At 39.8% G+C, this 27,690-nt stretch overlaps 1 protein-coding gene across 1 annotated transcript in view; it reads left to right on the top strand.

Moving 5' to 3' along the window:
- The first annotated feature begins 1,028 nt into the window (after window positions 1-1,028).
- Window positions 1,029-27,690, top strand: part of LOC109920523 (cytosolic 5'-nucleotidase 1A-like) — a 74,486-nt gene continuing 47,824 nt past the window's right edge. The window contains exons 1-5 of the mRNA XM_048597125.1: window positions 1,029-1,184; window positions 1,275-1,442; window positions 8,977-9,106; window positions 12,369-12,491; window positions 21,887-22,062. Coding sequence (XP_048453082.1) covers window positions 1,029-1,184; window positions 1,275-1,442; window positions 8,977-9,106; window positions 12,369-12,491; window positions 21,887-22,062 — 753 coding nt within the window. The remainder of the gene's footprint in view (window positions 1,185-1,274; window positions 1,443-8,976; window positions 9,107-12,368; window positions 12,492-21,886; window positions 22,063-27,690) is intronic.

Below are 27,690 nucleotides of genomic sequence, written 5' to 3'. Positions count from 1 at the left end.
GATGATTGTCTGCAAATGTGTTATCTTAATGTATAAAGATACGTACCAATATGTACATGTTTATCAGAATGGGGTTCTCATTCTTCAAAAGGTAAAAAAGGGATGTTGTGTTATTGCACAAATCTCAAAACAATACTATAATTTTAAGATGGCTAGATGACATTAGGCCATGTCACACACTGAGATAAAGGGTTTCCATCGCACTCTCAGTTTATGACGCTGTTAAGCAGTAATTCAATATATATACATAATTTAACAGTGATTTAAGTAAACAGAGAACCCGGACTATGAGACAATTAGTTTATATACTTAATTTTGCTAATAAAGCATCATTAAGAGACATCTCCCTCAATTACAGATAGTAAGGACTGCCGATGCTGGAATCAGAGATCACACAGTGTGGAGCTGGAGAAGGGTCCAGACGCGAAACGTGAACTTTCCTGTTCCTCTGATTCTGTCTGGCCCGCTGTGTTCCTCCAGCTCCAAACTGTGTTATCTCTCAGGTAGAGCCAAGACTTTCTGGTATATGTTATATGGGCCAATTACAGGGAGTGACTCAGCCCATTCTCTAGTGGCAGTGGTGTTTTACCCAAAGGGAGCCACATTACTCATCAGTAGCGAAATTATATCATCCTGCTTCATCAACAAATTTCACATAGTCGGCGTATTGCAGTGTTCCAAAGTTCCCAATAGGCAGGCAGTCCTTTAGCTGAGGGCAGTTCGAGGAGAGTGTGAGAGTCAGAGGCTGTACCCAGGCTGGTGGTCCTCTCAGTGAGACCAAGTGCAGACGTGTTGTCTCCCCCCCCCCCCCCCACCTTGTGCTTGTCACAGAGGCTGGGCTGTTTGTGACGCTTCCCTGTGAGTTACCTGGTGAAGGAAGTAGCCTGAATGAGTGGGGTAGCCCAGGGACTGCACTGCCCGAAGACTCCATCCAACCTTGGTACACGTGTTTCCGAGCCTGCTCAGGCCGCCTACACAAGCAGCTGCACTTGTTGAGTTGGGAAGCAAGAACAGGGGAGCCCGGAAGGATGAGTGACACCGGCCTCTACTCGCTGAACGATATGGACCTCTGCGCTGTACCAGTTCCAGATAGACCCTCGTCAACAAAGAAAAACCGAGGAACAACAAACAAGACTCCCCCAATTATTGATAGGGACAAGAGTCAACTCCCGGCACAGTTGGAGGTAGGGAGGAACAACCTTTGTGTTTGTGTATGACTCTAGAAAATAAAACGAAAACAATCTAAACTTCTTTTGCTTTCTTTGTTTCTTTAGACCAAACCCCAGCAAGCCATCACCATCGCAGTGTCCTCCAGGACACTCTTCAACATGTCTGATGAAAGGGCTATCTATGAGTCTGATGGGTTGGAATCGTATGTGAAATACCAGCTGGATCACGAAAATGAGCCGCTCAGGAAAGGATTGGCTTTCGCCTTGATGAAAGTAGGACCAAGAGGCCTTTAAGCTTCCCCACTGGAGATCTGTTGGTTTTGGCTATCCCGATCAAATACTCGGAGACAGCAAGAACTGCAGAAGCTGGAGTCAGGGTCCATATAGTGTGGAGCTGGAGGGACACAGCAGGTCAGACAGCATCAGGGGAACAGGAAAGCTGATGTTTTGGGTCGGGACCTCTATTTTTTGAAGAAGGGTCCTGACCCGAAACGTCAGCTTTCCTGCTCCTCTGATGCTGCTTGGCCTGCTGTGTTCATCCAGCTCCACACTGTGTTGACCCCGATCAAATACTGTAGTGTGTTTGTGAAATCAGATTAAAGTATTGCATATTCGCGTTTGGAACACAGCGCTGATTACTTCTCGATTAGCTGCTTACCAGGCCTTGTATATTTCAGCTCGATGGGGAGGTCCTGTAACAAATACGTTGAATGAATTTTTCAGAGTTGTCCGGATTAAGTGTAATCTTCAGAAGTATCTAAGTGAGAGGGCCAGGATGAGCAAACATAATTCCATCCCCATGTTAAAAATGGTCCCCATGTTAAAAATTGATTCTATCTTCACTTAAAAAACATCATTTCAGAGCAAAGAGAGCTCAGTCCGGCAGATCATCACTTCTGCACCAATTGAAAGTGAGCAATTCATCTCATCCTATTTCTCTACCCTGTACCAGAAATGTTGTATATTGTTTCTTTTCAAATAACAGTGTAATTTCCTTTCAATAAATCTGCCTCTAGTACACTTTATATTCAAGGCTTTTAACCGCTTGTTGCATAAAAAAGACTTTCCTTGTGTTACTTTTCCTATTGCAAATCGCCTTAAATCTGTACCTTCTCATTCTTGATCCTCTGGTGAGTGGGAGCCTTTTTTTTCCCTATCTACTCTGTCCAGCCCCTCATGATTTGAATACCTATATTCAATCTCCTATTTAGGGAAAACAATCTCAACTCCTCCAATTGATCTTCATTTTTAATGTTCCTCATACCTGGAACCATTCTTGTGACTTTTTCTGTAGCCACTTTGAGGTTTCACATCTTTCCTAAAGTGAACCACCCAGAACTAGATGCAATGTTCCAGCTGAGGGCAAAATAGTGTCTTCTGGCTCTTGTGTTGATGCACGTATTGATAAATACTTGGACACTTTAGGCATAATTAACCACTCTCTGGACTTATCCTACCACCTTCGAAGACAAATGCACATTTGTTCCCAGGTTTCTCTGTCTCTGCACTCACTTTATGGTTGTATCCTTTAGTTTAGATTGAATCTTCAAATTCTCCCTACAAAAGTGAATCACTTCAATATTTCTCAGCTTTAAACTTCAGCCACTTGTCCACCCATTCCACCAACAATGATTTTTCTCCCTTTGGTGTTCTACTCTATCCTTCTCACAGTTTACAATGTATCATTCACAAATTTGGAAATTATGCCCTACATCTCCATAAATGCTGCCAGAATTGCCAAGCTTTTCCAGCAATTTCTGTTTTTGAAAATGTGCTCTGTATGCCAGGTTCCCTCAGGTCATTAATATAAATATCGGGAAAAGGAACATTGACTGTTGATAAACTCCGCTACAAACCTTCCTCCAGCCCAAAAGTAAACACTAGCCACTACTGTTCACTGCCACTCAGTCTCTTATCTATGTGGCTACTGTGTCTTTTATTCTGGGAGATATAACTTTTCTGTCAGGTGTGTGGCATCGCTCTGCATCAAATGTCATTTTGAAATCTGTCGACACTGCTTTGACAACATTGCTGTCTTAAACCATTTTTGTTACCTCTTCAAAAAGCTCCTCCAAGTTGGTTAAGGACTATTCTCCCTTGACAAATCATTGCTGGCCTTCCTGCATTTGTCCATGAGACTACTAATTTTGTCCTAAATAATTGCTTCTTCATGTCGCCCTACAATCACGGTTAGACCGTCTGGCAGTTGCTGAGTTTACATACTTTTTGAACAAGGGTGCAAGGAAGTGGTGGATGTGGGGTAAAATTACAACATTTAGAAGGCATTTGGATAAGTACATGAATAAAAAATGTTTGGAGGGATATGGACCAAGTGCATACAGGTGGGACTGATTTAGTTTGGGAACATGGTCGGCATGGACTGGTTGGACCGAAGGGCCTGTTCCCATGCTGTTTAACTCTATGACTCTCTCTGCCATTCTCTCGTCCTCACTCTCTGAATCTTAAGAAGACTAGAAAATCATGGCAAGTGTCTTCATAATTTTAATCATCAAGCTGAAGCCCATCTTTTTGGCCTCGGGCACATTTTTTTGTTGTTGTGTTATTTTGGAGAAATTGTCTCCACAGGACCTGGTGAGATATCTTACCACATTTTACCAAACACACCTCATTGCCTACCTACTTCAACCCATTGTGTCCCGCACATTTAATTCTAGCCCTATCTTACCATGTGCCATTCCTAGAGTAACTCACCATTCGTGGGGTATCCATCATGCACACCTGGCATTTGTGCCATCTGTAAAATTGTGCAGAGCTGTCCCACATAGATCCTGACATTTGCTCCTGGGCCTGGCAGACAGGAGGAAAGTGAGGGCTATGAGGGCACAATCCTGGCCCTCCTGCGGGATGTGGTGATGTTGAGGCAGGATGTCCTTTTGCTCCAGGATTAGCAGTGGAGACCATGATACCAGACCATGCCAGTTGCTGAAAGATCACCACCCTAGTTAGTGCAGTCTATGCCATCTGAACGTTTACCCAACACTGCAGGGAAATGATCAATATCCTTCCCACTTCATCAGCTTAAGTGCCACCACCATCTTCTCTCCACTACCTTGTACTCACTATCAATGCTACTGTACACATACCAAGGCTCATGCTCTATCTACCACTCTCATGAAACTTCTGCCCTCACTCACTGAGTGTTCTTGCTGCAGCATTACAATGATAATTGTTGGTGTAGCATTGAAATGCAGAAGCATGCCGTAAGTGGATTGGAGATGTGCCTTGAGGATCTCTAAAGGCTGGCACATTTGGATTCCACTATCTGTGGACACAGGGTACATGTGGCCAGGGCTCATGAAGCGTGCCCTGAAATATTTTTGCCTGGTCTCCAACATGGACCACCACAAGTGGCGAGCTGAAATCACCAGATTTCTGTTCTGATTTCTGTATTAAGTTTTCTGAGCATGTGGTTTATTTAGTCCATTTGGTAAGCTGGGAAGATAAACAGTGATGAGGTGAAAGCCAAATTCTGTGAATTCTGGAAATCTGAAACAAATAAAAATGCCAGAGAAAGTCAGCAGGTCTGGCAGCATCTGTGGAGAGAGAAGCAGAGTTAATGTTGAATCCAGTATGACTGTTCTTCAGAACTCCTGACTTCTTCAGAACTTCTTCAAACTCTTCTTCAGATCCTGAAGAAGATTTGTGAATGTTAACTCTGTTTCTTTCCCCACAGACGCTGTCAGACCTGAGTTTCTGCTTTAATGAGGTGAGTTGTGCTGTCAATAAAGGCTTTAACAAGCCATTGCCTAGTAAGAAACTTGCCATGTCGCTCAGCGAAAACATAAATGCTAGAGTGAGATGCTCCCAGTGCTGAGATAGGCCTTGCTGGACGTGTCATCTGATTCTGTCGCAAATCCCACAGGAATCCACATCACTGAGACCACTATAACACTCCACCCATTTATTTTGGAAGCATTGAAATAGAAACATAAGAATTGTTAGACAAACTAGACTATGGTCCCTCCAGTTTGCCATTAAATAACCTGGTACTACATGATACAGTCAAAGTAAAGTTATAAACGTGACAATTAAGCTGTATTAATTACTCTGCAATACACCCAGATACAGAGAAAACATCCAATGATGGGAAGTGTAGATCAAGAGTCATCTGTCCTCACCATTGGATGTTATATTTAGTTTATTAATAAGTTGAGGCATTGCATATACTGTGACCCAAAATATTATTTTACAAGTTTTCTAATTTGTGTTCCAATGAAACAACAATATCTCCTTCCACTGTTTTCATGGAGAACGGATTGAATAAAATTATGACAGGAGTTTGTTCATGCAGAAGGTCCTATGAGTTGTATAAATTGAAGTGTAATAATATCACCATTGACAGGCAGAGTCTAATTAGCATGTAAGAAGGAGGCAAAGGCAAGTTTCATGAGAGAGATGGACGTAGGAACTGATATTATTCCGATCCCCATATGGACCAATGACATATGAAAAGATATTTGAATTCCTGGTGACTGCCTTAAAGACGTTATACAACAAGATTTCAAATTTAAGACTTAGAATCATAGAGATATACAGCACAGAAACAGACCCTTGGGTCCAACTCGCTCATGCTGACCAGATATAAGGGGTGGCACAGTGGCTCAGTGGTTAGCACTGCTGCCTCACAGCACCAGGGACCTGGGTTCAATTCCACCCTTGGGCAACTGTCTGTGTGGATTTCCTCCAGGTGCTCTGGTTTCCTCCCACAGTCCAAAGATGTGCAGGCTAGGTGGATTGGCCATGCTAACTTGTCCTGTAGTGTTCAGGGATGTTTAGATTAGGTGTGTTATAGGGATGGGCCTGGTTGGGATGCTCTATGGGTCAGTGTGAACTTGTTGGGCTAAAAGGCCTGCTTCCATAGTGTAGGGATTCAATGATATCCAAGATAAATCTAGTCCCATTTGACCTGTATCCCTCTAAACTCTTCCTATTTATTGTTTCACTACCCTGCTGGGTAACATCATCAGTGCAACCTCCGATGAAGCGCTGTTGTGTTTTCCCGCCTGGTATTTAAAATTTAAATGTCATTTAAATGATAGGCGGGAAAACACAACAGCGCTTCATCGGAGGCTGCACTGATGATGTTACCCAGCAGGGTAATGAAATGTCTGCGGAACAACAAACCAGCTCGGCGAGCAAACCAACTACAACATTCACAACCCGAGCTACAAATCTACTCTAAACCCTTCCTATTCATATACCCATCCAAATGCTTTTTAAATGTTGTAATTGTACCAGCCTCCACCACTTCATCTGGCAGCTCATTCCATACATGCGCCAGCCTCTGTGTGAAAAAATTGCCCCTTAGGTCCCTTTTCAATCTTTCCCCTCTCACCTTAAACCAATGCCCTCTAGTTTTGGACTCCTCCACCCTGGGGAAAAGAACTTGCCTATTTACTCTATCCATGCCCCTCATGATTTCATAAATCTCTATAAGATCACCTTTCAGCCTCTGACACTCCAGAGAAAATAGCCCCAGTCTATTCAGCCTCTCCCTATGCCTCAAACCCTCCAACGCTGGCAACATCCTTGTAAATCTATTCTGAACCCTTTCAAGTTTCACAACATCCTTCCTATAGGAGGGAGACCAGAATTGCATGCGATACACAAAAGTGGTCAAACCACCAATTGTAACCATATCTGCAGTGAGCAGATTAGTTTCTGAGGAAAGGCTAGACAGGCCTGTATCTTTGGGAGTTTAGAAGAGTCAGAGGTGATTTAATTGAAATATGTAAGATCCTGAGGGGACTTGACCAGGTAGCAAAGTTGACTCGGTAGGTTTTGAAAGAATGTTTCCTCTTGTGGGAGAATCTAGAACTTAGGGTCATAGTTTTAAAATAAAGGGGCACCCACTTAAATTATTTGTTTCTCTTTCAGAGGGTTGTGAGTCTTTGGAATTCCCTTGCTCAAAAGGCAACAGATGCAAAATCTTTAAATAATTTCAAGACAGAGTTAGATAGATTCTTGATTATCCAGTAACCAGTGGGACTTGTTCTGTAGAAGCGTCACTGGACCTGAAACATTGACTCTGCTTTCTCTCTGCAACTGCTGCCAGACCTTCTGAGTTTCTCCAGCTACTTCTGTTTTCGTAAAACAAAATAAACTAGAGATTACTTATTTGGCAGTTAGAACCCTACAAAAAAGTTAATTCCTATTAATGTTCACACAAACAATAACACCACCACTAGCTTTATGTATATTTTATAGCATGATTTCCACAAATTACAGTCTTATCAGGAAATAATCTTTAGTCAATCCTAGTTTCCAATGGGTTCATTTCTCCTTGTTTCACTGAGTCATTATGCCCAGCATCTGTTACAAACTATTTCCCTCGTTCTTCTGAAAATTTTGAGACTGACTTCCAGCAGCGATGTTCATTTCGTGAGATTCCTTCCCGGCCTCACCAGAGTGAAGCTTTCAGTGACCTTAAATCTCTGCTCGTTCCATCTCTTTTCCCAGAGGGTAGGCTTTCACTTCCATCCCACCTGACAGTATTTCCCTCCTGTTCAAAATGCCTGCTGTTTCGCTATCTCTCTCTACCTCTCTTCCCCTGCTCCCTCTGCCTGTTCAAATCTCTGAGACAAAGACTGTAGTATTAACGTTCATTTTTGAATTTTTATACTTTAAGTCGAGTATATGTATTATAACAATGTGTGACTTGTTCTCCATGGCTTTTTGTTGGCATAATTTGGCTCAAATCATGTGACTCTCATCATTACTTGATTTTGCCTGAAATTAAAGAGATAGTTTAAAACATAACCATTTTATAAAAACTTGTGGCTCAGAGGTAGGGGCACAATCATCACACCACAAGAACGCTCAGAGCATCAGAATGACAATTTCTTAGCACAATGCAAGCTGATTTGATGACAATGTCCACAGTTTTCTCACTTAAAACAAATGAGGCCAAAGTTCAAACGGACTGACATCTCCATCTGTGTATTTCAGTTAAATCCCTGGCTTGTGCCAGAAGTTGGTGCAAGTTGAATTATTCTCTTCTGTCTGTTAGCTGAAAGTAGGTTTTCAAAATTTATAGAAAAATACGATAATTGTGTAATCAGTGCACATTTTCAGTTTGGTTTGCAGGAGTACACAAACATGCAGACATGCATATAAACATTTTGAAATTTGCCTCTAGCTTTCTTTCAGATTTACTAATAAGAGAGCTTTGCCATCCAGACTAGAACTGTTCAATTAAATTGCCTGCCCACACCGACTGGGCAACGCTGATAAATATAACCTTACATGAGGCCTGTATCCTGAGATCATAAAATAATTTTTAAAAATTGGCAGAATTTCTGGAAGCTGGATATAAATATTCAGTCTGTTCAACTTTCTCCTACTTCTGCATTTTGCAAATTTAGGTAAATTGCAAATTCTAAAAAATTGTGCATTCTGAATTCACCTGATAGAATCATCATTCAAAGCAGATACATGTGGTTCAAGATGAAGTTTTTGAAAGAAGCTATAATATTTTGTTGATTCCTCAATAAAAGCATTAAGGGACTCAAAAGGCAACTCATGTGATAAAATGATGGATAGTGGCATTTTAGAGAAAATAGAATTCAGCATGTCCTAATGACAAATAACTGTACAGCAACAAGAGGAATTGAAAGGCAATGTAGATGTAGGAATTTACAGTGAGCAAACTTTTATATAAAAGTGTGACTGAAAAGTTTGATGCCTTTGTGAACAGGAATTATGTGTAAACATAAGACTTACACTAAAAGCATAAAAACTATCTGAATTATATTGTTATAATTGGAAACCTCTATCTTATTTCCAGGCATTGGAGACCGTTAACTTTCGATTACATGAGCTTTATCCTGGCAGTGATGAAATATTTGATATAGTTCTGATGACTAACAACCATGCCCAAGTAGGAGTGAGACTGATAAACAGCATCAATCACTATGGTATGTATACTGTGACTTGTCTTTCCGTAACTAGTAGCAACAATTACCACCCATAGATTTATTTTTGCTAATTGTATGATGAGATGACAGGAACAAAAACAAAGTTGCTGGAAAAACTCAGCAGGCCTGGCAGCACCTGTGGAGGAGAAAACAGAGTTAACGTTTCGGGTCCGGTGACCCTTCCTCAGAACTGATGGTGGCTGGGAACAGAGTAAACGATAGGATAGAGCCCAAAGAGAGAGAAAGACAGTTGGACAGACAAAGGAGTTGCTAACGATCAGGCTGGGAGGGTGAATAGTTGTTAATGGGAACTGTTAGTGACTAACAACAGGGGGTGTGTAGTGGCAGGCTATGTGGTAACAAGGCCTGGTGTATGGGGTGGGGGCCTGGGACATGGGAGAGTTTAGGCCTTAAATTATTGAACTCAATATTGAGTCTGGAGGGCTGTAGGGTCCCCAAGCAGAAAATGAGGTGTTCTTCCTCCAGTTTGCGTTGGGCTTCACTGGAACACTGCAGTAAAACTGAGACAGAGATGTTGGCGCGGGAACAGGGTGGTGTGTTGAAGTGGCAGGCAACTGGAAGCGCAAGGTCATTTCTGTGACAGAGCATAGGTGTTCTGTGAAGTGGTCATCCAATCTACACTTCGTTTTCCCAATGCAGTGGAGACCACATTGTGAGCAGCGAATGCAGTAGACTAGATTCTGGGAAGCGCAGGTGAAGTGTTGCTTCACCTGGAAGGCATGTTTGGGCCCTTGGATACTGGGGAGGGAGGAGGTAAATGGGCAGGTGTTGCCCCTTTGTCAGTTACAAGGGAAGGTGCTGCAGGGCTGTGGGGAGGTGTTGGGGATGAAGGAAGTGTGGATCAGGCAGTCCCGGAGGGAATGGTCCCTGCAGAAGGCGGACAAGAGAGCAGAAGGGAATATGTGTCTACTCCTTTGTCTGTCCAACTGTCTTTCTCTCTCTTTGGGCTCTATCCACCTCGCTATTTTCTGCATATAAACTGACGTTTTCCCAGCCATCATCATTTCTGAGGAAGGGTCACTGGACCCGAAACGTTAACTCTGTTTTCTCCTTCACAGATGCTGCCAGACCTGCTGAGCTTTTCCAGCAACTTTGTTTTTGTTCCTGATTGACAGCATCTGCCATTCTTTTGGTTTTTATTTTGATGAGATGACAAGTTGTGTATTGACTTTGTGTAATAAATTGATGGAATGAAGGCTTGTCTCAAAACGTAAATAACTAACAAAAGCCACAGGGATACAAAGCATAAAAGTGAGATTCCAGCAAAAACCAATATGTTAAAGCAACAACAAAATATTTAGCTGCTCTTGACTTAATCTGTAACCAGTTTTCAGGCAGCTGATGGTTCACCTAACAAGCTTAAATTTTCCAAACTTTCTTAATACCACAGTTAAGTGCATACTATTGGGAAAGCCAATTTAAGGTTATCAGGATTGTAGTGATTGTAACAAGGTCAGCCAACTGGGCATCAAAGAATATGAGTTCCCTGATTGGTGCTGTTAATCTGATCCAATCAGGGAGCCCCGGCTGACAGATATAAACAGGAGTGTCAGAGGTTCTGTTCACCCTGAGAGCTGGCTCTGAGGAAGCTGAATCAAAGTCAAGGATTCTCCACGTGTAAATAAAGGGTGACTTGCTGATGGGACACTGGCATCTGTGGAGTTATTTCAAGGGGTTGATGGGAATGCTGAATTTGAAATACTAACAGTCAGCCAATGCTTTTATTAGAAGGTGGAACAGACTTGAGGAGCCATATGGCCTACTTCTGCTTCTATTTTCTATGTTCTGCACCACAAGATCACCTAATCCATCCGTTAAGGAAACATAAAACCACACAAATCAATAAGAAGTCCTTGATGCATGCAAAACGAAAATGACTCATTGAACACACAAAATGCAAGGGCAGCAGATAGATGGGAGCACCACCGTCTGCAATTTCCCCTCCAAGCCACTGAGCGCCCTGACTTGGAAATATATCACCCTTCCTTCACTGTTGCTGGGTCGAAATCCTGGAAGTCCCTGCCTAAGGACACTGTGGATCTACTAACAGCACGTGGACTGCAGCAGTTCAAGAAAGCAGCTCACCACAACCTTTTCAAGGGAAACTAGAGGCAAGCAATAAATGCTGGCCAGCCAGTAATGTCGACACCCCATAAGAGAAAGGAAAAATGTGCTAAAATGTGATAAAGTTAATGCTCTTTTGCAAACTTCTCAGTTTGTGCAGAAAGTGTTTAAGTGTAAAAGAAAACATGACTTTTTTTCTTGCAGGAATCTCTAATAGTTGTGAGAATGCTTTTCAAATTTACAATTCAAGTTGAAATTAATGAAAATTTTGAAATGCATGAATTCATCATATCAACCAATACAGATTTGTAACAGCCAGTTTTCATTGTCAGTTTCAACAAGTATAATCATGTTTTGGATTGATAAATGTTGTAAATGTTATATATGTGGATTTTTGGAAGGCACTCAATAAGGGTACGTCACAAGAACAAAAAAAAATCAGTTAGGCGGTATTAAAGAAAATGTGACAGCATGGCTAGACTAAAAACAAGAATAGTTAGTGTAAGTAGTGCACACTAGAGGTGAATGTTGGGTCTTTGCTGTCAGTATGTTTTCATATTTGGGCTTGACTGTAAGGGCAGAAGCTTGAATCAGAATTTTGAAAGAACAATCGTAGGTAAGCAGTCAAGAGAACTGCAAAAAATGGAATGAAGACATTAGCGGACAAGCAGATGGATGTCACATAAAATTTAATTTGGTTGAATGTGAAATAATACATTTTATGAAGAAAAGGAAAAACAAGAATGTATATTTAATTAAAATATTATGAAAGAGGCAAATACAATCAAAGGCAATATTCCATTAGCTTTCCTTATTATTTGTGTACATTCATGATCACTTTTTGTGATTCATCGAAGAGTACACTCAGATCCCATCTGTATTGCTTCACTCTGTAGTCTTTCTCTGTTTAGGTAATATTTTCTGTTTCCTTATTTTTCTACAGCTGAGAATAATTTCATTACTTGTATCTTCTGTTTCATTGCATGAAGAATTAATTTCCATATCTACAGCATGATTATGGCAGGAATGTAGCATGAATTGGAGATGGAGAAATGTCATTTCTTTGTTATCAATATTACGACAGACTTGGTAATCACCCAGGGATTTAACTGTACAGTGGCATTATCAAATTATCTCAAGTGAACATGCAATTTTTATGCTTTAACTTTTGTTTTAGGCTTGGCAATTGAAAGATTTTGTATGACGGGTGGAACAAGTCCTGTCAATTATCTCAAGGCATATCATACCAACTTGTACCTTTCATCAGATCCTATGAAAGTTGCAAATGCATTAAATGAAGGTAAGGATGAAGAAGTCAATACATCACAGAAATAGAAGTGTATTTTTTAATCTTAAAATTTCACTGCAAAGGCAACCAATGGCTTGGATGTTAAGGAACCACAGCTATGATTATTAGCTTTTGTTTATTGGAATGATATACAGAATATGCATGTTGGGGGTGGAGTGCCATGCAGAATAAGCTATTTATAAAATTGTTAGCTACTTAAAGATCAGGAAGGTCATCCATTGTTCATTTCCAGTTAGGTACTCTGAATGGCCTTTCGTTATGACATTCAAATATTTCTGAAAGGGTTCAAGACTTTATTCCTCTATTTGTTTTTTTGAATAACTATTTCTCAAATATTCATCATCCTATGTGAAGATGTTGTAATCAGTCCTAAGTTTATCTCTCGTAAGTCTGAAATTGTCTCCATTATTCACTTAGAGATAGTATGAACTGCCGATGCTGGAGCCAGAGCTAACACAGTGTGGAGCTGGAGGAACTCAGTATGCCAGGCAGCATCAGAGGAGCAGGAAAGTTGATGTTTCGGGTCGGGACCCTTCTTCAGAAATGATTCGAAAAAGGGTCCCAACCCGAAACATCAACTTGCCTGCTCCTCTGATGCTGTTTGGCCTGCTGTGTTCCTCTAGCTCCACACTGTATTATCTCCATTATTCAATTCCTATGTTTGAATGAATATTCTAGGTTTTTAATACTCCTAACATGTTGATTGGCCTAAATTTCTCCAGTCCATCTTCATACATAGGTCCATGATACAATGGATCTGGTCTAGTGGTTCTTCTTTGTACTATCTGTCAACAAGGTCCCTCACAATAGGCTTATCCAGAAGATTAAGATGCATGGAATCCACTGAGACTTGGCTGCATGGATTCAGAATTGCCTTGCCCATGGAAAGCAGAGGGTAGCAGTGGAAGGTTGTTTTTCAGGCTGGAGGCACATGACTAGTGGTGTTCCACAGGAATCCATACTGGGACTGCTGCTGTTTGTGATATGTATAAATGACCTGGATGAAAATGTAGATGGGTGGGTTAGTAATTTTGCAGATGATACAAAGATTGATGGAGTTGTGGATAGTGTAGAAGGTTGTCAAAGGATACAGTGGGATACAGATCAGTTGCAGATATGGGTGGAGAAATGGCAGATGGAGTTTAATTTGGGTGAGTGTGATGTGCTGTACTTTGGGAGATCAAATGTTAATGAAACGTATACAATGGCAGGAACCTGAACAGCACTGACGTACAGAGGGATCTTGGGGTTCAAGCCCATAGCTCCCTGAAAGTGGCCAAACAAATAGATAGGGTGGTAAAGAAGGTGTATGGTATGCTTGCCTTTATTGTTCAAGGAATTGAGTATAAGAGTCAGGATGTCATGTTGCAGCTTTGTAAGACTTTGGTTAGGTCACACTGAGAGTATTGTGTTCAATTCTGGTTGCCACATTACAGGAAGGGTATGGAGGCTTTGGAGAGGGTGCAGAAGAGGTTTACCAGGATTAGAGGGTATGAGCTATAAGGAGAGGCTAGAAAAACTCGGGTTGTTTTCTTTGGAGCAGTGCAGGCTGAGGGGAGCCTTGATAGAGGTCTATAAAATTATGAGATGCATAGTTAGGGTTGCCAGTCAGAATCTTTTTCCCAGAGTTGAAATGTATAAAACTAAGGGGCAAGCATTTAAGGTGAGAGGGGGAAAGTTCAAAGGGGATGTGAAGGGCAAGTTTTTTGAACAGATAGGTAGGGTGTGGAACGCGCCGCCAGAGTTGGTGGTGGAGGCAGATACGACAGGGGCATTTAAGAGATTTATAGATCAGCACATGAATATGCAAGGAATGGAGGGACATGGACCAAGGGCAGGCTGAAGGGATTAGTTTAATTTGGCGTCATGTTCGGCACAGCAACATGTCCGAAGAGCCCGTTCCTGTGCCGTACATTTTTATGTTCTATGTTCCACCTGCAGACCTTGAACGTCTGTCCTGTTGCTTAACTACTAGAAGTGGATCTGATTGGACCACAGAGATATAAAATGTGATTAATATCTCTTCTGATTTGTATTTCACTATTTAGCTTTGTGATTCAATATTCAATGTTGTATTGATTGGTCACAGTACTTTACATGGTTTGGATTAAATTTCATCAGCTATTCTTATACCCATTTGTGTATTTAGCAACATTATATAACTTGGTTGCATTTGACCCTGATTCTATGACCTGTCTTTGTTGATGTCATCCACAAATTTGATCACTTCATACTGATTTTCAGAATCTATCTATATATCACATATTGTAGAAATGGTGAATTCTGAAACATTGAACTCACTAGTTTATCCCTCCTGTCTTAAAAATGACTCCATGCTAATGGGTAGAATTTGTTGCCCTCCCCAGGACCAGGCTGAGAGGTTACATGATCAAGTCCACCCAACTAAAACCCCCTCCACCCAACTAAAACAAAGATGGGGAATTTTCAGCTCAGTGGTCCTCCTCTTGAGGCCAATTGAGGCCCTAACATAGCCCATTAGTCATCACTTTAATGGCCCCATTCCCCACATACTGCAACAACTAATATTCAGTAATGAGGCCATTTGGAAAAACATTCTGTTGTCTCCCCTTCCAACTCTATTTGATTTAGCCTCCTTCCCACTCTCCCTATCTCTCCCTCACCTTCAATGGTCTGCATTGGCCTTGCTAGACATTGCACATAGTTTGAATAATTGGAAACACAGGTGATTTAGTGGTGGTGGATAATAGATGAAAGTACCACAGATAACTTGGTGATGGGAAAAAGCCATTTGGTTTTGTGTGATAACATTCTGTTCAAACTGCTCTGTGACTACAGTTGAGAGATGGCCTTGTTATGATTGAGGAAAAAGTCCAAGAATGTCTAATCTCAGTACGCAATGTTTACACAACTGATTTATTTGATGAATATATTGCAGTATCTTGTAATAATTTTTTTTGAAGAGGTTTTCCAATGACTGTGTATTTAATTATACATAGAACACAAAAGCATAAAAAAAGAGCCATTCTGCTCTCAGAGCCTACTCCACCATTCATTGAGATCATGATGGATCTTCTACTTGTTAACAGAATTTTCCTGTACTATCCACATATCCCTTGATATTTATAAAATGTAGATATCCATCAAACACAGTCTCCGACAAAGTCAACAAATGAACCTCGACAGCACTCTGGTGCATACAATTCTAAAGATTCACCTCCCTCTGAATGAAGTCTGAATTGGTCTCCCCGGTATTCTAAATGACTATGCCTGTTCTTGGTGATGTTGCTGGGCTGAAGATGTGCCTGCCCTCTGATCGTCTGAATCCTATTGGAGGCAGATTATCCTGACTCAGAAGGGTAGATAACCAACCAACTCCTGACACACAAAATCACGCAACTAACTGTCTGACCACTGTGAATTCTGATTGGCCTTCCAATGGTGGTAGAAGTGAGCTCACTCTGTACTTTCCAGTGAGTGTGTGTTCACTACCTCCAGATTAAATCCCAGCCGTTTCTTTATGTTTGATCTCAGATGATCTTGCTTGTACTGCTTATAATTTCTATTTCTAATATGAATACCTTGCTGATGTTCATTTTGTCATCTTTCATTGCTGGTGTTTCTCTCTGCCTTTGTGATCAGTGTTTTTGCATTTGCTCATACTCATTTCCTTCTTATCCTGTACTTGTATAATGTGTTCACAAACACTGATATATACAGCTTTTAAAGTTGTTATTTCCCTATTATCAACAATATTGACAACTACCAGAAGGTTCTTATTTGCTCCACTGGAGGCAGTTCAGAGAAGGTTCACTAGGATGATCCCTGGTATGGAGGGATTGCCTTATGAGACAGGTTGAGATTCTGCTTTCTGAAGTTTAGAAGAATGAGAGGTTTCCCCTCATGGGCAAGTTTAGAACCACACTGAATAGTCTCAGAATAAAGGGCCAATTTAAGACTGAGATGAGGAGGAACTTCTTCTCTGAGAGTTCTGCATCTTCGGAACTGCTTGCCACAGAGAACTGTGGGGGCAGAGTCCTTGTGTATATTTAGAGCTGAGATCGATAGATTCTTCATCAGTCAGGGATGGAAGGGTTATGGGGAAAACATAGGAAAGTGTTTGCGAGGAATGTCAGGTATGATCCTATTGAGTGTCAGAGCAGTCTCAAGGGGCTGAATGGCCAACTCCTGTTCCAATTTTTTATGATCAGAACAGTCTGAAAAGGGTCACTGGATCCAAAACATTAATGCTGCTTTCTCTCCACAGATGCTGCCAAACCTGCTGAGATTTTCCAGCAATTTCTCATTTCCTCCTAACTCCATGTACAATGCTTGACCTTGAACCTTGATCTAGGATTAAGATGAGCATGAGTAAAACTAGGAGCAGACTGAGAAGAATTAGCAATCTTTCCCAAAGAGACCTGCTACTCAATAGGAAAGAGGCAACAAGCACAACAGTACACTTCACATGTGACATTAAAGGATATAGACTGAGAATCAGCTTTCTTAACACGTCAAGTTCAATAACTTTAGGGCTTGAGCTCTTCCATGACCTTACTCCAACCCCCACACACCAGGCCTTGTTATCACGTAGTCTGCTATTACACACAACCCATTGTTGGTCACTAACAGTCCCCATTAATCAGTATTCACTCTCCTGACTAGATTGTTATCCACTCTTTTGTCTATCCAACTATTCTTCTCTCTCTTTGGGCTCTATCCCCACCTATCATTTACTCCTTGTTCCCACCATCTACCCTATCTTCTGCATATATACCAACATTTTCCTAGGTACCATCAATTCTGAGGAAGGGTCACTCAACCTGAAACATTAACTCTGATTTCTCTCCACAGATGCTGCTACTGAGCTTTTCCAGCAATTTCTGTTTTTGTCTCTGTGCTATATAGCCATCACCTTCACACTGGCTTGAAGCTACTGCTCAATTTCAACCCTCAGTACATTATCATCCAGCTCTGTCCTCATTGTATCATCATCATTATGTATGTTTATGATGTTACTCTTCATTACCCTGAAACCTTTGTCCCCCTTATATTTACATTCTACACATCTCCCACCCTCCCCAAAATCTCAGACTTCACAGGGTTAGTCTTGGTGACTTTTTGACAAGTTACTCTGATGTGGTTCAGGTTGCATTCCAGAGTCTAAGAGGTTCTGCACTCTTTCTTCTTTCAGTGTGAGTGTACCTGTGCCAAGTGGTTGGAAAACTTTTGTTCTTCCTCTTCTGAGAAAAAGTCCCAAGTATCCATTGACATTTAAACAGAAATTGCTGGAAAAGCTTAGCAAGTCTGGCAGCATCTGTGAAGCGAAATCAGAGTTAACATTTCAGGTCCAGTGATCCTTCCTCAGAAAAGGTTTTATTGATTTCTTGTTCAATGAGATCAATCTATTATTTATTATTAGAATCACATGATCAGTTTTAATGATCTATGATCTTGGTTGTGATGTTTCTCTATGATCATACCTACTCTCTGTTGCTGTCTTGTGCATAATTCTTCCTGGGCTCCTGCTCTGGTGACTCTTATGCTCTGGAAATTTCTTTGAAGATTCAAGCCTATCTGATCCTTTGTTCCTTTTTGCTTTCTGCTCTGTTGTAGTCATTCTCAGTAATGTTAGGTTGTATTGTTTAAAACACAGCTCAAAGTTGTATTCCCAATCTGCCGTCTATCAATAACTCTGGTTCTGATAACCCATTCTATGATGGTAAGGATCAGTGACTTTATGCAAGATTTACATCCTTATTCTTTTACGATGATGGATTTATGGTCCAGACTTCTCAAGCAGCTTCTCCATTTGCTTGAGGAACAAGAGGTGATCTAGTGACATGAACAAAATAATATTCACGTTTGAATCTCTTAGACTGTGGACTAATGTCTAACACCACAGTATGCGGATTGCTGTGCATGGAGTAGATTCTCAAGTGATTTTATTTCTGCCTGTACCGTAACATATTATAACTGGTTGACAACAGTCCACCTTGAGTAATAGTCAATGATGATAATGTGGTATATAAATGACTGGCCATTCAATAATTGAAATACACACTGAATGCCTGAAACCCCTGTTTATAGATTTAAAAGATCTGAAAGGAATCTGAGGGGAGACATTTTCACACAGAGGGTGGTTCCTATGTGGAATGAGTTGCCATAGGAAGTGGTAGATGCAGCTAAAGTTGCAATATTTAAAAGACATTTAGACAAGTACATGAATACCAAGGGCAGGCAGAAGGAATTAGTTTAATTTGGCATTATGTTCAGCACAACATTGTGGACCCATTCCTCTGCTGTATGGCTCTATGCTCTATGAATAGGAAAAGTTTGGAGGGATATGGGCCAAATGCAGGCAAGTGGGACTAGTTTGGGTTAGGAAATTTGGCCAGCATGGATGATTTGGACCAAAGGGTTTGTTTCTGTGCTGTATGACCCTATGACTCAGTAGGATGCTGTATTCTTGTCATTGTCTTGCGTATCTAATATGTCATTAGTGATGGTTCTCACAGTATAAAGGAGCATATTGATCTGATCCCTCTGGCCATTCTTAACTAATCCCAAAGCTCTTCTGTAGCTGGTGAACCTTTTCTTCCTGTTCTCCTTTCCTGGACCTGGTGTGTTCTCCCGATAGCTTGGAATGATTTTGGGAGTGGCAGCTTGTTTCCTCCCAAGCCCTGGGGTTGTGCATCTGTCCCAGGGTTTATTCATTCAGATTGGTGCTCACATCTGTCTACTCTCCTGATTTGTTTTCCAACCTTCTGCAACTGTGATGTTCCCATGTCCCCTGTTCTTCTTGACCAGTTACAGTTGCTAACTTTGACGCTTCTTTTTGCCTTTTCCCTTGCTGCCAGAATCTTTTATTATAAGTTTGGGGTCTACTTTCTTTAGTCTCCCAAAGTAGTGCCGTTGGGAGTTCATCGAACTTTCTGTGCCCTGAGTTATAGACATGCCCTCTTCACAGCAGGTGAGAGTTTGTGCTCCCTTCCAGCTCTTTCTGTTTAGTTACAAAAACAGAAGTGCTGGAAAAGCTCAGCAGGTTTGGTTGCAACTGTGAAGAAAAATCAGAGTTAACGTTTTGGGTCCGGTGACCCTTCCTCAGGAAGTTTGTTTGGTTTTCTGTTTAGTTATTTGATTCTGACACTATCACCATTAGATATTAACCACATTACTTGACAGTCACAAACAATTTTGGCCTGGACTCCGACTTCCTCGTGAGCCTGGTGACCATTTTATTGAAGAAGGGTCCCGACCCGAAATGTCAACTTTCCTGCTCCTCTGATGCTGCCTGGCCTGCTGTGTTCCTCCAGCTCCACACTATGTTACCACATTATGTCACTGTTTTTCAAAGTCAACACTACAATAAGCATCTTTATGGCAGGCTCATTCAATGGAGCTGCAGCAAGCATTGCAAAATAGAACAGTCAGCTACCAACAAGAGCATCTCTCAATGATATATTGGGCAGGTTGCCTGATATCTAGATATTTGACACCAATGACACTAGAGGTGATGGGTTTTATCGTGTAGGATAAAGGTAGGAAGGATCTCCTGGAGCAGAAGGAAAGGTTAAGGATGGTGAGAAGATGAGGGGGTTAGAGACACAAGTGTCATGGAACAAACAACAAAGGCAGTAGCAATGATTGTAGAAAAAAATGAGAAGTCCAGAGTAAGTGTTAATATGAGCTATTAATGACAGAATAAAGGTCAGCTTTGGTGAAAGCACAACGAAGAAAACCAGACAATTGTGGGTTGTGGGGGGAGCAGTGAAACAAGATAGAGTGCAGGGCTCATACAGATCATGTTATCTTTCTAGTATTGGATGCTTTCAGCATCCGGGAGTTTTGCAACTCAGGAGTGTGCACAGCATTTGTAACCATGTCTCCTGAGTGAGTATTTTTAACCTCCTTCACATCAGTAAAGCATAAAGCAACTAAAGTGTTCTATAAACTTAAAGAACTCTAAATATACTCTTATTCAATCATAGGCTGTGGGCATCGCTGGCTGGGTCAGCATTTCTTGTTCATTCCTAACTGCTCAGAGGGCAGATAAGAGTCAACCACATTATTGTGGGATAGGCCAGACTGGGTAAGGAAGGCAGATTTCCCTCCCTAAGGATGTTAGTGAACAAGATGGTTTTTCACCAATAATTCATAATGGTTTTATGGCCATCATTAGACTCTTAGTTCCTATTGAATTTGAAATCTTCCATCTGACATGGCAGGATTTGAGCCCGAGTCCCAGGACAATATCTGGGTCTCTGAATTACTTGTCTAGTGATAATACTACGAGGCCATCATCTCCCCTAATCACTATTCCAGATACCTTCATTACATCTGTATATAAGACCATAAGATATAGGAGAAGAAATTAGGCCATTCAGCCCATCAAGTCTGCTCCACCATTCAACCATGGCTGATACGTTTCTCAACCTTATTCTCCTGCTTTCTCCCTGTAATACTTATAAGAAATATACGGATATCGAAGGAAGGCTTATCCAATATTGACTTAACACTGCCACAGCACAAGAATATGAGTAAGAGCAATTTAAGATGGTAACACAGAAAATATCAATCTCAATAAGGGAAATCTTCTGACAAATTGCGTGATCAATCGTTTCCACCTTGTGACCTGTTACAACTTTTGTTAGTCTGGCAGACATTGTCCATTCTCTAAAATAAGCCTTTCTATCAGTTACAGACAAACCCTCTGTGAGTTTGAGATGGAACCTACTATGTACAGTAAATATGTAAAATCAATTATTACTGAATTTGTTTCACAAAAGGAGACCCTGGGCCAAAAATTCCACAACGCCACTGACATAGTCCAATGATATGTGGAGATGGCCTGGGAATTAGATTAGGAACTGGATTCTAGCTTTCAGTGCCAGTTCCCATAAGTTGCTGCTAGGTATGCCTGGTGAGAAGGAGCAAATTGACTGTAGCAGGAATGAAACCAGGACTCCCTTGGGAGACGAGGTCTGGATTGGTGCCTTTGAAGATTTTTTTGTTGTCTGTGATTTTATTGGCACCCTTTTTAAGGGAGCACATGGGCAACCATCTGGCATGTTTCCAGAAATAAAGGAAGCTACAGACTATACTCCCAGTGAAAACTGGGAGGCTGATTTGGAAGGGATAACGTGCTAAGATTGATGTTCAGGTGTATGGCTGGACCAGAGTTTTCAATGATCGGTTGCAACGATAGAGATAAAGATATAGGATGTTGCAACTGAATGTAGATAATGTTCTATCCTCACTCTGCAGCATTCAATTTTGATCTTGGTAAACATTGTATTCACAAAATGAAATGCAGAGAAATAGTTTGGGTTGTGCTTGAAACAATACTTTGTAGGGGAGAGAAACAAAACTTACAAAGCTGGACAGCTTTGTTTCTGCCATTTCAGGAATTGCAGCAGCAACAATGTGTCACCTTGACAAAGAAGCACAACTTTCTGAGAAGCAACTAAGAGTGGCATTTGATGGCGACTCCTTTGTACAGCAAGACCAGGATGAGAGAAGTGCACAGAGTTACATGCTATCAAATTCGCCCTCTAGTCCTGAGTCAAAGTTAACATCACAGGTATGGCTTACTGTTGAACCTGAAAGAAGGTCTTATTTGATGAAACATTTGGGCGGTTGACATAAAACAGGAACATTTATAGTCTGTGGCATTTTAATTTCAAAAATATCTGAAAGAATTTCTTCGTGCTGGCAGACAATGTTTCTTGTTATGGAGCACATGTTAGGAATTCAAAATTGTCAACACACAATTTTCTTCCCACATTAGTGGAGGGTCAAAGCATCGATTAGAATTACAAACTCATAAAATTGGTTTTCAAGTATCAAAAAATGAAACATAATTTCCATTATAAAATTGATTACCTGAATATATTTTTTTACCTGCACACGAAGGAATATCAGGTTACATATTTAGACTGTTGCATGTCTGATTTAGTCAGAAAAGGTATTCAGTAATCATTTCTTATTGAAAAGTTGTTGAGAACACGTTTAGACTAGTGGATTTTTTTTTACATTGTATTTTATAGAACTCTTATCAGTGTTCAACACTTTATGTATCACATTTAGTTGCAGCTGTCTTGAGGTAATAGGATGATAATCAAGAACTTAGCACTTAGTTTGAAGTTCCTCTCGACTATTGGAGCTCAGTTGAATTAAGAAGACCAATGCTTAATGTCCATAATCCATGGTAATGATTTCAGAGACAATATACTGGTAAACGACTGTGCTGTATTAATAGGATTCAACTAATCTCTTGATCATAATGATCTTAGTGGTCATTAAGATTAGAATAAATCAGTTATGATCAGATATGAGGTTGAATAGCCATCTACTTTTACATCTAAAATTATTAATTTCTTTAGCAGCTAAACTATTCTCCAAGCACACTTTAGGAACCATTTCAAAAACCCAGCAGTACACAGATCAGCTGAAGGGATTATTAAATAAAAGACAGGGACTTGACAATTTTTAAAAAATTTTAATTCAGTTCTTGTGTTTGTTGCTTCTATTTAGTATTGAGCTTCGTTCCTTGTTTGTATTTTCTATTTTATTTCAAAAGGCAAACTATGTGATTTGTTTTCTTTTGCCCTTGTGAGCAAACAATACCTCCTCCTAATAGCCACTAATACCAAATCTCAGTTATTTACCAACTATTAAATTATATTCCTTTCAAATTGTCTGCCTTAATGTAATGTGTGAGCATCTGCTTTTATAGATTTTAAGTCTACTCTACTTACATTCTATTCCCCTTCTACACATTTTGAGTTGATCTTTTCTGAATTATCTGTGACGTTTCTCTTACTTAAATATATGCATGAAGAGTAGGAACGGGATGCAAAGATAGCAGCATTTTTAAAATAGCATTTTGAATTGGAAGCATAGGAGATTTTAAATCAGCCTCCTTTAGTTGTAGTTTGAAAATCTCTTTGAAATTTATGATAAAATAACTATTAACTTGCTAGTTATGATTAATGTCTTGAGGTGCCGGTGTTGGACTAGGGTGGACAAAGTTAGAAGTCCCATGACACCAAGTTATAGCCCAACAGGTTCATTTGAAATTACAAGCTCTCGGAGGTCTCCTGATGAAGGGGCTATGCTCCAAAAGCTTGTAATTTCAAATAAATCTGTTGGACTATAACCTGGTGCCGTACAGCTTCTGGCTTTAATGTACTAGTGAGGAAGGTTAAGGTTGTGTTTAATATTTTGGAAGGGACATTTCCTTTAGTGAGTTGGAATGAAATACATGAAAATACTTTTTTTTCTTGTCCTAAATTGTAACGTTGCTGCTGAAGATAAGGTTTTGGTGACATGTGGAGAAATTTTGTTTTTCACTTGCAAGTAGATTTCTCAAGGAAATGAAGGAAAAAATTCACAAGGTTATATCACTGGGTATCATTTTTACTCAATTTACCTGTATGCTGACAAACAGCAAATGTAATCTCAACATTGAAGGGGAAGCAATATAGAACTATGCATCATTAACCATATATTTGTGCTGGCATAAATACTTGAGAATATTATGCAAGATGACATTGATTCTCAATATAAAAGCAAAATATTTAAAAACAGTAAGTCATAGTATCATTTAGCTGGATTTTATTGAGATATTATTTATTTGGATGTATGTTGATATCTGATTAAGTTTTACCTTTAAATTTGTAATGAATTTGAAAGATTATTAGCACATTAACTAGTTGAAAAATCTGGCTTGACAATGAGAATTATTATTTTATAGTAATTGAAAAAATCTCTGGGACACAGACATATACAATTCCACAGGGTTTGTTCTGGGACCCTGCTACCTGTACAATACTCATAAATGTTTTAGAATGTTTCCAATAGCAACTACACTTTTGAAAAAAAAAACTCTTTTGTCTGTAAAGGACTTTTTGAGACATTCTGAGCCGTTTGAAAATGCTATATAAATGCAAGTCTTTCTTTTTCTTCCATGCTTTGGAGAATAATATTTTTGTAATGTTATAGCATTTTGCTAATGATGTAGAGATATGTGGCAATGTGATGTGAATAAATGAGATATCCAACACCAAAAAAAAATGACCTGGGTCAATTATACTCAAGGTGAAGAAAAGAAAATGGGTTTTAATGCAGATAAATATATAGTACTGCATAATGGAACAGGAAACATAGGATGTATGTGATGACACAGCATTATTTAGCAATAACAGAAAAGGTTTTAGATGTGATTACTGATTTTCCTGGTTATTACAAATCATTGAAATATATTCCAAATACCAGCTTGAAGAAATTGCCTATTTTGTGACAACTTGTAGAACCAGATGATGCAGCAAAAAAAAAGTTACACAGGAATTTGGTTAATGATGCTATTCGGTAGATGTATTGCAAATTATTTTAAATACTGTGAAGTATATATTCCACAATGGTTAAAAGTATAGGGCCTAAGTCTGATGCAAGGATTTAGGAAGAGGTGCTCACATTGTGGTAGATAAATTACTTTCATTGTCCAGACAGTATGGTTGTCATATATTTTATTTTTTGGGTTCAGTGTTACTAACAAGACATGTAAGTAAACCTTGCATTCCCTTCCAACTGAAAAATTGTTCAGTTATTCAGTATTTTAGGTACATAGTCAGCAGACCAAAGGATGGGACAGGAATCCATACCTGATACCTGCCCACCATAACCAAAACACAACCCATCACCAGCTGCCTCTCTTGATAACTTGAAAGTCGACATTCTGATAAAATTCGACATTCTGATGTATCTGGTCTAATCTTCGGGGTTTTTGCTTCCAACCTGCCTGTTCTCCTTTCCACCCGAATGAAAACATTCACATAGTTCTTTTGACTGTATGTCTGTATATTATAAACTCCCCTTTAATAACAACAAAGTACTGTGGATGCTGAAGCTCTGAAATAAAAACAGAAAGTGCTGGAGAAACTCAGCACGTTTGGCATCATTTATGGAGAGAGAAAAATGAATTAATGTTTTGAATCCAAAATGACTCTTCTTGAGAACAGTTTCATGGAAGAGGAAACATAAAATGTAACATGGCGATTAGGCGTTCTTCATCAATAGAAAAGATTTGAGATGTGGCAACTGATTTTTCTGTCTGTTACTGATCATTATAACATCTTCAAAAGGTGCTTACTTTTCTGTTCTAAATATTTTTCAGTGGGAGCAGCAAGTGTAATGCTGTGCTGTTACTCTTCATTGAGAATCTTGTGATCCAGCTGTTTCAATCCTTCTACAACAAACACTGAGAATGCTGGAGAAACTCAACAAGTCTGGCAGTGTCCCTGGAGAGAGAAATAGAGGCGACTTTTTTGAGTTGGCTATGAGTCTTCTTCAGAAGTCAATTTGATCCTTTGCTGAATCATAGTGATTTTCTGAAATGATTACCTGTGGTTCAGCTTCTGAACTTGTTGGGTGCTTTAGTCTCAGTGTACAGGAGACCTCTTGATTTGACCAATGGAGATTCATCTTAAGAGATCAATTTGTTATTGGTCTCTCTCTTTCTCATATTCCCCAATTGCTGGTTCCACAGCAGATCTCTGAAGGAGTGAACCAACAGAAAGGACTGTGAGCCAAAAAATCTGAGAAATTGCAGCTGAAGATACTTGTAGAGTGGACAGTGTAGTCCAAGAACATTGCATCAGTTCCTAGCCCCTCAGCCCTGCACAACTCCTTTGCAAGTAACTGTGAATTTGTCACTTATTCCATAATGCTCTACAGTTCCCTGAAATATTCTTCAATGTCTACATAGAAAATCAACCACAGTCCTTTAGTGGCGCATAATCCATCCTACCTGGTTTCCTGTTTTTCACACTGCACAGACAAATTATTAAACTCAGATATAGAACCAAGAAAATCTATACCTGTACTTTGAAAATAAGAAAAAAAATGTAAGTGCCTTTAAAAGATATTTGCAAGAGCACTCAATTCATCATCTAATCTGCAACATGTTGAAGGTCAGAACAGGAGACCTCAATTTCACTTTTATAATTTATTCAGCTTTTCATTCTATGTTTCGATATAACATACACTGACATCCGTGGTTCAGCTGAATTTCCTGATGAATATTGTTATTCAGATGAAGAGAAAAAGATAATTGTAGTAATGTATCCGAGGCTTTTGGTAGTTACACTACTCACTGAAAGAGATTAAAAAAAGATATTGTTATCATGGGAAAAGTTTCAAAAACTCTCAATTACTTGTGGTCTCTTTGCAAAATGCAGGAGAATATTAAAAACTAATCTTTATTGATCGCTATTACATATTAGTCAACAACTGCATTAACATTATATAAGGGATGCTTGGAAGTGAATTAGATTGAACTTTCTTTTACCAATCTAGCATTTCCTGGATTCTTGTATGTTCAAGGTTGAGTAAAGATTTAAAATACTGCCTTATTATCCACAATACATATCATTTTTAGATTAAGTGTGAGAATTTAAAGTTACTAGTCAATTTCGATGAAATAACAAGCAAACATTTTCAAAAATATTTTCCTATGTTTCATATTCCATAGGTCTTAGCCTCAGGTAGCTGTGTAGACTCATTATAATATAAGTTTCTTCAGCACCAATCCATGTAGACCTTCCTGGAGAAAGAAAATTGACAATATGAGCCACTGCTGATAATTTTCTATCAACCTTTGTGGTAGGTCTTGAAGTCAGGGGAAATCAAATATTTTATCTGTATCATACACACTTCCTACCACAGTGTTCTTTGGGCTGCATACAAAAAATCAGGGCTGTCAATAGTGCTCAGACTAGAGGAGAAGGTGTAGAATGACTGTCATCTTTTTCCCACTTCTCATTTGACCAAAACATGTTTTTTTAAAAAATAAGGAGTGTGCTTGCCAATACTGTGCTTCTCTGTACAAGTGCTGTGACTATAAAAAAGCACAGTTTATTTAAAGAAAGAGGAGAATAATATTTATTGTACTTAACACCCAATCTAATTATAATAGTGAAAGTACTGCAACTCTAACACATATGCATTCAAGAGTACGTTTATAGGCACACAGACACAGACAGAGACACACACACATAAAGTACAATGTGGGAGGATCAATTAACTACAGAACAAAAACAGAAGTTGCTGGAAAAGCTCAGCAGGTCTGGCAGCATCTGTGAAGGAAAAAAGCAGAGTTAATGTTTCGGGTCCGGTGACCCTTCCTCAGAACTGTTCCTCAATTCTGAGG

Source organism: Rhincodon typus, chromosome 5 (genome assembly GCF_021869965.1).
Source record: "Rhincodon typus isolate 14 chromosome 5, sRhiTyp1.1, whole genome shotgun sequence".
NCBI classification, from domain to species: Eukaryota; Metazoa; Chordata; class Chondrichthyes; order Orectolobiformes; family Rhincodontidae; genus Rhincodon; species Rhincodon typus.
This window is presented reverse-complemented; position numbering and strand designations above follow the sequence as displayed.